At 39.6% G+C, this 11,122-nt stretch overlaps 2 protein-coding genes across 9 annotated transcripts in view; both read right to left on the reverse strand.

Moving 5' to 3' along the window:
* Positions 1-6,369, reverse strand: part of LOC123127249 (ubiquitin-like-specific protease 1A) — a 29,267-nt gene extending 22,898 nt beyond the window's left edge. The window contains exons 1-12 of one of the 6 annotated variants that reach the window (XM_044546861.1): positions 6,152-6,369; positions 5,855-6,009; positions 5,661-5,769; positions 5,452-5,558; positions 5,096-5,344; positions 4,874-4,952; positions 4,534-4,740; positions 4,343-4,429; positions 4,102-4,224; positions 3,864-3,977; positions 3,630-3,743; positions 3,235-3,500 (exon numbers count right to left, since the gene is read on the reverse strand). In XM_044546861.1, the coding sequence (XP_044402796.1) occupies positions 4,374-4,429; positions 4,534-4,740; positions 4,874-4,952; positions 5,096-5,344; positions 5,452-5,558; positions 5,661-5,769; positions 5,855-6,009; positions 6,152-6,227 (1,038 nt within the window). In that variant the 5' untranslated portion in view covers positions 6,228-6,369 and the 3' untranslated portion in view covers positions 3,235-3,500; positions 3,630-3,743; positions 3,864-3,977; positions 4,102-4,224; positions 4,343-4,373. Of the gene's footprint in view, positions 1-891; positions 1,787-1,890; positions 2,072-2,201; positions 2,303-2,412; positions 2,545-2,693; positions 2,808-2,931; positions 3,104-3,234; positions 3,501-3,629; positions 3,744-3,863; positions 3,978-4,101; positions 4,225-4,342; positions 4,430-4,533; positions 4,741-4,873; positions 4,953-5,095; positions 5,345-5,451; positions 5,559-5,660; positions 5,770-5,854; positions 6,010-6,151 lie in introns of those variants that run through there. The other 5 variants (XM_044546857.1, XM_044546856.1, XM_044546859.1 and 2 more) reach the window with 5 other exon arrangements.
* On the reverse strand, positions 6,257-10,494 carry LOC123127250 (uncharacterized). 3 transcript variants are annotated; one of them, XM_044546864.1, is made up of 7 exons: positions 10,358-10,494; positions 8,800-8,892; positions 7,486-7,659; positions 7,039-7,272; positions 6,761-6,901; positions 6,525-6,643; positions 6,257-6,393 (listed from the first exon to the last, which is right to left on the reverse strand). In XM_044546864.1, the coding sequence occupies exons 1-6, from the start codon at positions 10,400-10,402 to the stop codon at positions 6,557-6,559; spliced, it is 774 nt and encodes a 257-aa protein (XP_044402799.1). In that variant the 5' UTR covers positions 10,403-10,494; the 3' UTR covers positions 6,257-6,393; positions 6,525-6,556. The 3 variants fall into 3 exon arrangements, with proteins under 3 accessions (XP_044402799.1, XP_044402798.1, XP_044402800.1); XM_044546863.1 differs by having other exon boundaries at positions 7,039-7,302; XM_044546865.1 differs by lacking the exon at positions 7,039-7,272.
* Between the last annotated feature and the right edge of the window lie 628 nt (positions 10,495-11,122).

The raw sequence follows: 11,122 nt of genomic DNA on the forward strand, positions 1-11,122 counted from the left end.
AGAGGCCCTGGTCCTCTTCCCAAATATCGAGCAGGAAGGGAGCCAACAATGGCGGGCTAATTTGAAGGGGGACAGCTAGTATCAACTATCCTGACAAAAGTAGTCTTCGCCTGCGCAAAGCTCTGGTGATGACGCCATCTTGGGCTCCACGGTGACCTCCGTCTCGTAGTCCTCCTGGTCTTGGTCTCGTTGCACCGAAATGGCAACCTTTGTCTGATGCCTCGGTACTCCGCGGCTGCGCTTGCCCCCTTTGCACCAAAGAGGAAGGGAGGACACTGCGCGGGCTGGCACCCGCCTGGCGCCCCCGGTCGTCATGGCTTGCTTCTCGAGCACCTCGTGAGGTACCCCGCCTTGATCTCTCCGCCTCCTCGTGAGCCATCCTGACGAGGCCGCGCCTGAGGAAGGTCCGCGTCGTCCGCCCCGTGAGGCTTGGCCCCTCGCGAGGGTCTTGGGTTTGTGTTGGTGAAGATGGACCGTGCTGGGCCCCCCTTTGAGCCACACCGCAGGCCGCAGGCAGGCAAGTCTGGGGACCCCCGTTCCCAGAACACCGACAATGTCTTTTGACGCCGCCCCCTCCAACAAAACAAAGGTCTCCCCCCCAGTAATCATTTTAGCAAAAGACATGCAATAGCCAAAATAGATCGCGACAGGCTTAAAAAAATCTATAAATGTTTCATCGTCCACATTGTCCATTCGTTTGCATGTAAGGAGCGTGTTCCTCGACATGACAATTAAAAACACATAAGCTGGTTGGATTGCGTGGAAAAAATTGACATGTATAGAGGAAGTCTACTGTCTTTGAAACGAATACAGTAGCACACATTTTGACATTTAAAAAATAGCATGTGCACATAAATTAAAAAGTATATGAATGTTTACTGAAAAATCAATAAAAAACTTAGGTGAACACTTGAATATAATGTAGAAAAAGGGGTTCCCATCATATATTATTCCAGCCGCATTGTTTGGTGGACACATAAGAAACGCAAAACTACACTGACAGGTTCAACATGGCATAAAAATGAAAAAAGGTTCGTCATACAGACTTCGACACAGAAATATATAGAATACCCAACAGATGAGTATTATAGACGCAGCTCTGCTTGTCATCAGTTGCTGTGCCTGGTGCCTAGCCAAGCTTCTTCAAGATAACCAGGACATGGACATCATCCCTCTCGCTGCTCTTGAAGCCAATAAGAACAGCTGTGTTGACTTTGAGTCCTCTGCTAGCTGCGAAATTTTTCCACTTCTTGCTGCCAAACAAAATGCGGCCATCATCACTAGTTTTGTATGAGATTTTTTTGAATCTCCGACCATCCACAGAAATACCAACAACCCCTTGTTCTTCAAGCAGCGTGGCAGCAGCAACTTTCTTGGGTATTTTCTGTCAAAAAAACACAAACAGACACGAAAAAAAGTGAGTGTTCATATCAAAACAATCAAACTTTCTTTGGTCTTTGAATACTTTAAAAAACAGGTAAAAACACAATTCAGATTTTTTTTGCTTGAAAAAAAGAGCATACTGGAAAAAAATTGAGCACGAATACATGTTCAAAACATGCTTGCAGATACAAAAAACTAATATATATGCATTGTGTGTTCATATATATATGCATGTAGCATACATATATTACCCCCCGCCCCTTCTCTTTCAAGGAATCATATTTGCATTGTGTGTTCACATATATATGCCTGTAGCATTGTGTGTTCACATATGACTCTTGATACAGCTCCTCTTATCATCTATGAGTGGTGTCTTTTAGGAGCTGTCAGCACTTTTTCATGTCTGCACGGAAGGATAAGAACACAAAGGGGAAAATTAATAAAATCCTGTCACAAACATAAAGCAAAGGAATCTGAAAAAACTAGAAAAATGCATATGGGGTTAACCTATAGGCGGAACTCCTTCACACACTTCTTCTCGTCATCCAAAGTGTTGTAGTGGCTGAACATGAGATCAACAGCATATCGGATCCTAGCATCTGGGACATCTTTTGGTGAAAAAACTATAGGGGTTGGATTCCTTGGGCACCATCCCATTAGTTTCATAGTGAAAATGCCACAATCAGTACTGAAAAAAGACATACACACAAAAAAGGTACAGGTGTTTGTGAACAAAAATCACAAAAAATGTATTAAAAAGTTACAACAAAGCAAAAGGAAGTCAGGGAAAATAAAAGCGTAGATGTTTGGTTTCATACTCGTTATCTTGTTGAGGGACTTTAGGGTAAACAGCAGGGAATGCATTGAAATCCATTGGCTGGAGCCGAGCTTCATACCAAGTGCATATAAAGCTTGAGATCTGCCTCAAATATAAAAAATAAACATTTATTGAGGTTTGCAGGAAAAACTTGCAGACAAAATATAATTATCACAAAAACAAAAAACAGTATTTAAAACCCTTGTACTTACAATCTTCTTTTTTATGTTCATATGATATGAGCTCTTCTCATCGTAGAAAGAATCTAGAAAATAAAACATGTGACCCTTGATGTCGATGACGAACAGAAAGTAATGTTCCTCATGTGGTGTTGGAAAGTACAACTTGTGTACATCCATTTTGGAGTTGATGCAGAAAAAGGGAAAATATAGACAACAAGTTAGTGTATATTGAAATAAGGAAAAAACACTAAACCAAATTATAGCTGAACTTGTGTTGTGGAAAAATGAAAAGAGGAAGTTTGACAAAAAACCTTGTCTGACGTCGAAAGATTATGTGCTTTTCCAGCTCCAATGAAACTCGTAATCAGTTTCTTCCTCCACCAAATTCTTGCCTCATCATTTTTCCATTTGCCCAGGAAATATTCCTTTTAAGTTGTTGAATGATGAAAATTTTGAAAGGTAGGTAAGTACGATGACAGAAAAAATAAAAACAAGGGAAATCATAAAAAACAAACAGAGAGAAAAAAAGGTTGGGTTTCATTTGCTTACAAATGCAGTGTGGAAGAAATAGTGCTTGAGTGAGTTCCTAGGATGATTTTCATTAAATAGGTGCCTACAGTACACATTTATGACATAGGCCTGGACCCGGCCACCTATTTTCATCGAGTTACCCAACTGTCCAAATGTGGCAATGGTTTTGTCAATCAAAACTGCAGGTCTGCTGTACATATAGAACAAAAGGAAAACATGTCAGCTTGCAGGTTAGCTTACGCACAAAAAGTCTTTACAGTGAGTATAAGGCAAGAAAAACATTTTGCAAAAAAGAAATAGTGCATCTGAGAAAAAACTCACGATCCTTCAACATTGGCCAGAGATGTTATGTTCTCATACATCTTTCTCTCATGTGGCATTATTGGGCCCCTTTCGCTGCAGTCGTACGGTGAGCTACGGTACCTGCTTGGTTGGACAATCCTCTTTGGTGGTGCATTTTCTTTTCCACGGAAACTGCTTGGCCTTCCTAAGGAGAGATTTGTGTTGTAAAAATCATCAGTTATGTTGACCAATGTGCTACGCTCTTGCCTAAACATGTTTTCTCCATGAATTTTGAGTTGTCCTGACTATACATATGACACAAAAAGGGCAAGAAAAAATAAAAATGTTAGATGCATAATTAAAAAGAATTTCAGAAAAAGAAAAGAACGATTAACAAACAGAGAGCACTTAAAAAATAAAAAATGGCTTCTTACAGTTTTTTCTTCCATTAGTTGTACGGGATTCCTTTTGCTGCCACTGGATTCTTGTTGACAGCTTTCCTCCTCTGCAAATAACCTTTTTCCTATTATTGGAACCATGGAGTAGTCCTGGGGGAAACATAAAAATAGAACCAAACACACACAAAAGTGCATATGAAAAGGATTGTTTTAGTACGAAAAAAGAATACATGCTTGTATTTGATAAGAAATCTGCTATTTCAAGACTACCTTCTTCATTTTGAGTGGGGGAGTCTCGGTTGTGTACTCGTTATTATTTTTGCATGGTGAGTAGCAAGTTTGCCTGTGATTCCACCCAGTTGACATTTGAACTTCAGGTGTTGTCTGCGCCACATAGGGTGAATAAAAAAGAAAAAAGGAAGGAAAAGTCAACCCTAGAAATGCTTGGAGAAAAAAGCCTATTTGTGATAAACTACTATAAGACAATAAAGTTTTTTGCGAAACTGACCAAATCAACAATCTCCTCAACTGGTTTTGGGGGCTATGGCGTCTCAGACATCAAACTTCTTTGTACTTCCCTTTGGGCGCACTGAATGCTTAGCTCGTAGTTTGAACTACTGCTTCCCTGTTTCTGTGTTACACGTTGCAAAAACCAAGTAACAAAAACACAGAGAGAGAACAAAAAAAGTAAAAAAAATAGCTTGGGTTTATAGGAAAAATTTGAACAGATGGGGGGGGGGGGAGAATACCTTCAAGTTTGTATTCCCTTGCACACAAATGTCAACTTCTTCTGGCTGTACTTCCTTGAAGTTTTTGGCGATCTTCAACTTCGTTGCCTGTTTATGAGAAAAAGAAAAAATGTTATGTGCATTGAAAATATGGCATTTATGTTGACAGGAGAAACCACTTGTGGATGAAAAAAAGATATTGAAAAACTAGCCTCTATCTTTTTTGTAACACTCATCCTTCATCCATACAGGCCTCCACAATTCATGTTCTTCGATTATATTTCCACATTCATCCACATCTTCAGAGATCCTGAATGAGGGGGTGCTATCATCGGCGAGGAAATATTTTTCTCTTGCCTTGTCTAGAAAGTTGCTAATGATTTTATATCCTCTTGCAAAAACCTCATCTGTATGTGTCGCTGAAAACAAATAAAGCATTTCGGTAACACACACACACACAAGAAAATGAGACCTCTAATTGTGTTGGTACATTAATGTCTATGCTTCAGTTTTTATAAAATAGAGAGCATAAAAAATAGAAGACATGCTTACCACTCTCTGGTTGCGCTTTTACATTAATGTCTATGCTCAGGTTATCCAGGCGCCCCCTAAATTTTTTCCTCTGCAGGTCCTGTTTTCAAGTAAATAAACAAAAAACAAAGAAAAAAGACACAGTTAAAACACATAGAAGAAGGCAAAAAAATTGACAAGTAGAGAGTGTAAGCATGTCTATGAATGCCACTGCTGACATGAAGAAAAATAAAATTTGTGTACCAATTCCTGAATTGATGTGTTTTGAAAACCAGAAAATGTTGTTTGCTTTGATTCCGTGAAAATTATTTTGGACTGAATGAGCTCTGTTGGGATGTCTTCCTTGGCACTCTCTGCTACATTTTGAACGTGGTTCTCTTTTGCTTCTCCAATAAGCATGTAGTTGAGGCTGCTGCTTTTCTCTTGTTGATTATCTAGAGTGTGGACTTCATCCTTTTCTTCACCCTGTTTTGAGGGGATTTTTTTGTCAGCCTGTTGCAGGAAAAGAATGCAAACACAAAAAGCAAAAAACTATGTTAGACAAATCTTTTTGAAAATCAACTTGCATTACGAAAAAGAAAAAAAAGCACATTCTGTACCTTCAAAAGAGATTCCAAAGGCTTCTTGTGCTTGATTGAACATGGATCATGTGGTTCGCTGCTTGATTGGGCATCTATCCTCCTCCTTTTGTATTGCATCAAAATTGCTATGGTTCAAAAATGAAAAAGATGGAGTTAGGAATGTAAGTTCAAGAGAACGAGAAAAAGAAAAGAACATTAAAAAGTTACAAAAAACCAAAAAGTTGTACCTCCATCTACATGGTTTCCTGGAGCGAAAGTTGATGCGGCTGGAACACACATTTCTGGCATGGGGTCCTTTGAGGAATGCTCTCTTTGACATTGTGCTCCGGAGTCAGACTGTTTAAGGGGACATGGTTAGACGCAAAAATAAAAAGAAAAAAATGGTGTGAGATCAGAAAAGCTATGTGTTTGCAGTGCGCACCTTCAACTTGCCTATTTCATGGACTTTAGGAGGGCTGCTACAAAACCCATTAGCTTCATTTATGCTCCCTTTTCCAGCATTTGTTTTTGATGCAGAAGAACCAGCAGACTGTTGGCTAGTTGATAGAACATCCGTTTTCCTTTGCAGCAGATGCCCTGCGTGGGGAGGAGAAAAAAGGGGGCACCAGACGGGAGGTGTGACACCTTTGTAAAAATGTTGACTTATAGACTGACTTGTAGGCACATGTTAGAAAAGGAACTACTATTGAAGGATTACAGCAAAAAAATGGTGACACACCTCTGTCATTTTCCTCTTGAAGTTCAGTCGATTGTAGTTTGACAGTCTCCTGAGTTGTTGGACTGTTGGCTTGCATTCAATTCAGTTCCTGTTAAGCCCACTTTAACTGTATCACCTGATTCACCAGAGGCATTGGTTATGATGCGGATCGTGTCTAGCAGAAGCCCTTTAGCTTTGATGCAAGTATTTATGTATTCATTCTTCATATGGTTTTTGTAAGCGAGGAAGATATCCTCTTTGACCTGGTCCAAAAAAAAAATACATGATTCATCACAAAAAGTGAAAACTTGTAAAAAAGACATAGGTTGTACATATAGAAACCGCATAAAAAAGAAGGGTTTGCTTCAATGAAAAAAAGCACGGGGTCACAAACCTTGTCAGACAAAGAATTCCCTGCAACATTGTTTATCGCTTTCCTGAAATTGAATTCTTAATCGTACTTGCCCACTCGTATGTTGCATCCTTGTAGCAGGTTTCTGATACTTCTTTTATCTACAAAAATGCATATAGAAATAAAAGAAGTGTAAGAAATTTAAAAATTAGAAAATGTTGCACAAAGGATGTCATGCTTTTGGATGACAAAAAGAAAAGGAGGGCAAAAGAACTTACTGTGAGACATCCATACTTTCCATCTCTTCCAATGGTCATGTCACTTAAATGCTTGACCATATCTCCCTTCCAGACACATATTCTGGGCATCAAAGATGGGATTTGAATTGAGCCAAAATCAGTAAAATCAAGACAACGGACCTGCAAAAAAACAAAAAAATAGGTAAAGCATTAGATTAGATGATATAGGACTACACCAACAAAGATAAAACAAACACAAAAAATAGCTTAATCACATAAAAATAACACATTGGATTTGAAAAAAAAGAGTGACATACTGCTAGGTGGTATATACATCCTCCTAGAGTCATCATTGTTCGGTTCTGCTTCAGCTTTTCCTTTTGGTATTTCTTTATATACATCAACTCCCAATCATGAACAAACCTACACCAATTTAGTTGCTTGAGTTGCTCCACATTAACTAGAGCTCCCATATATTTGGTGCTTGGTTTAGTGTTTGATGTCGGGCAGAGGAATGTTGATAATGCCACAACTAGGAAACAACGGATGATCTGGTCGTCACACATATCTTCGTTCATCAGCTTATTGCCAAAGAAAATAAAGAGGCAACACAAATCATTCGTTAGCTATTTTTTTAAACATCAAAAAAAGAAAATAATCATAGCCTCTCTTTCAACATGTGTTGCCTAGTTCAAAACTTCCTATATGAACTAATAACCTTGGAAAAAGAAAAAGTGTGTATTTGTATATAAAGAGTTACACACCACCGTCAGAACTTCTTCATATAGCAAATCGTCTGATGCTTCAGTGTCAGTGATCTCGACATCATAGCCTCTCTCATCTAAATCAGTATCTTCCACACACTGATGTCTCCCTTCTTCATTCCTATCACTACCAGGGTTCCCTTCTTCATCTTCAATATCTGTACCTGGGTGTGGCTGTGTTCACAAAAAAATGCATATTATACATTAGTGTTGCATAGTAACATGTATCTTTTGCAAACATATTCTAGGCCAAAAAAAGATAAATAGCAAAAACAACACACATATGTTGCAGGGTAACTTCCCTTGTTTGCTAATGCTTAACGAAAAACCAAGCAGTAGACATTGCAAAAAGCATACAAAAATGGGTGATTGCATTTAACAAAAAAGAGGCAGTTAGCTAAAAAGAAAAGGTGGATTTAACACAAACACAAATAAGAGAAAGATAAATGATCACTTGATTCCCTCTCAAAACTTTACTGTGCAGTTAGCTAAAAGAAAAAATACTGCACCAAAATCATTCAAAAAAGTTATGCATCAGAGACAAGGATTATGATCTTGGAGTCTAAATTCAGATAAGGGAAAGTGAAAAAGACAACGATTATGATTGATTCGGTTAGTAGTGCAGGCTTGAGAAAGGTGCTGCTAAGTGAGATGCAGTTAGGCGAAAACAAAATACTTAATAAAAGTAGCAGGTTTCTTTTTTTGTGTGTGAGGAAAAAGAAGGACAACTAGCAGGTGCTTAAAGTCACAGCCTCGTTCGCGGTGTGGACATCCGATCCCAACCACAATGCTCGTCGCGCCACGCGGAAGCACGCACGCACGCATACCCCACATTGGCTGTTGCCGCCCACCCCTGTGTCCCTCCGTCGCAAGTACTAGCTCAGCTCAGATTTCTGTGAGGGAATGGAGTATGGCAAGAATTGCCTAGAAACAGAACTATGTATAACACAACACTGGCCAGCTTGGTGTAGAACACACACATTGGCTCAAAACAAAAAATCAACTATCCCAGTATGCCAAATGCCTCAGAAAAAAATTCAAACAGGCATTGGCAAAAATACTTGGTACAAGCAGGCCAAAAATAATTGAAAAAATACATCAGTGGCAACCAAGTACGACTAAAGCAACCAAAAACATGCCCAAAAAAATGGTCATATCCACAAACTCCATCCCAGAATCTATATTCACACCATATACTCCATCTCCACAAACTTCATGCCCAAAAAAATGATGATGAGATTCATAACAAAATGTACAAAAAAAGGGGTTAAATCAAAACAAATAAAAAAAGATGATGAGATTTTGAGTGCGTACAGTTTTAAGCTCTTGACCTAACCCTTCTTTCAAGGACGCCTTGGCTTTACTTTCAATCTCGTGTTCAATCTTCTTGCGGGCATCCATCAGACACTGCTCCATAAAAAAAGAGGCACATTAATTTAAAAAATATAGATCACAAAAGTGGATTTACACACAAAAAAGACAAAAAATAAAAATAAAAATGATCACTGGATTCCCTCTCGAAAACTTTACTGTGCCACTTAGCTAACAAAATAAGATACAGAGCCGGGATATGGTTTAGAATTGGTTAAGAGGAATTTACGCATATGAAAATAAACCAAGCATTGTCCTCAAAGAGGAATATGGCCTAATATATACTTGATTTCTCAAAAAGAGTTGCAAGTAGCAGAAAGAGAATCACAAATAGTATCTTTTTTCGGTTTGAAACAGCGACAAAAAATTACCCAAAAAAGACACTTGCCATCTTCGAGCATGCTGCATTTCTTTCACAAAAAAATGGTTTGATCTGGCTGAATGTTTTGCTTGTAAACTCAGGGCGGATGTGTGCAAGAAATTGTGTAGATCTAAAATTGTAAAACGTTCTTAGGTGCGTACATTCTCCTAAGACGCAATCTCAACAAAATACAAAATCCCTCCCATGCTCACAAATCACTGAATGACTAGACAAAAGGGGACTAGACACAACATATTCCAGTTAGCAAATTCATCCAGGGGACAAGACGCAAAAACATATTCCAGTTTGCGTGAATTCAGCGAGGGGACTACAAAACTGCTAAATTCTGCTATAGACTAGCAGTTCTGGTGCCATCATTTACTTGTGAATCGCAGATATATCTTGTTCAAAACATAAGTACAAATAAAAACATGTTCAAGTACACAAACTCTGAATTTTCAGGCAACAGAGTGCACAAACATTGTTCAAGTACAGGAATCATTCGCTCCAAATTCCAGTTGGCAAATTCTGCAAGGGGACTATACTTGACGCCGCATATCAAGATTGCAAAACTAAAGAACAAGCAGCAAACTGCAAAAACATGCATACATATCTGTCCATGATTCGTGTTCCCGCTCTCTAAATTGATTAGTTGCCGTTGTATCTGAGCAGCTCCCACATGTTAAGTTCAGAAAAAACACAAACAAACAGAATGCCTTCTGACAGTGAACAGAATTAGATTGACGCTCTCATAGAGCACATAATAAAATTCAGACATAGTCCTACTAAGTTCCACATCCTGTTGACCAGGCGTGGCGCTGGCCGGGGTGCCGCTGGAGAACGATGGAGAAGACAACCACGCTGCCCCTGACACCCTCTCGTCGGGCAGCACCACCGGCGCCCATTTCACCTCACGGCCGACCACGCTAGTCCCCCCCCCCCATGCCGCTGCACGAAAACACACCAAAATCCCTCTTCTACACTTGCAATTCCCTCACGGAATCATGATTCTTCAACAAATTATGAATCCTATACTGCAGAAAATGGACATCCGCAGCTCGATTTCGCCTCGCGTACACGCAAACGGGGGGCGAATTGTGTGGGTGGAGCGGAGAGAGCGGAAAAGGGGCCGTAGCTCACCTCATCAGCGAGGCGTGCGAACTCTGGAGAGGCGCCGCCGAGCATCTCGCTCCGGAAACCTTGGATGTGACCGCCCCCGTGATGCGGCTTCCTTCCTTTCCCGTTCTCTCTCTGTGTCTATGTGCCGTTGGGTGAACTCTAGAAAGAAGTAGAGCCTGGGTCCACATTCTGGAGACTTAAAGAAAAAAAAGAAAAAGAAAATAGAAAACAGTAGCACACCGTGTGTAGTCACTGTTTTCCGTTGATTTGTTGGGCAATTATCTCTGGTTAATTAATCGATAAGACAAATCTTTTGCCTCCATTTCGAAAAAACTCCTTTCCTACACAAAAAGTATTAAAAAAATGTGTCCGAGGATCTGGACAAGTAACTCTTCATCCTTAATATGCTCCTTTTCTTTTTGAGAAAATGAGCTCCGTTGTTAGAATAAGATACAAAAAAATATATATTTTTCTCAAATCCTTGGGAAAACAAAAAATGCAAAAAGAAGAAAGTAAACAAATGTATATGAATATTATTTTTTCATAAATCCTCTACACAGTGAGGGTAGAGCATGCTTGATTTGTGTTTGCAAGCGTGGTGGAAAATGGCGGTGTTATGGTAGAAAGACACTAAGTTCCGACCATGCTAGAAAGACATGCCGTTGCATGAGTATAGTTGGGCATGCAAACTGGGCCCCATGTCGCTCAATGCTGCCCTAGTGCGGGACATGCAACTAGGCCCCATGTATCTTGACGTCGTTCCCTTTCGAAAAAACAAATGCCCCC

Source organism: Triticum aestivum, chromosome 6A (genome assembly GCF_018294505.1).
Source record: "Triticum aestivum cultivar Chinese Spring chromosome 6A, IWGSC CS RefSeq v2.1, whole genome shotgun sequence".
Classification (NCBI taxonomy): Eukaryota; Viridiplantae; Streptophyta; class Magnoliopsida; order Poales; family Poaceae; genus Triticum; species Triticum aestivum.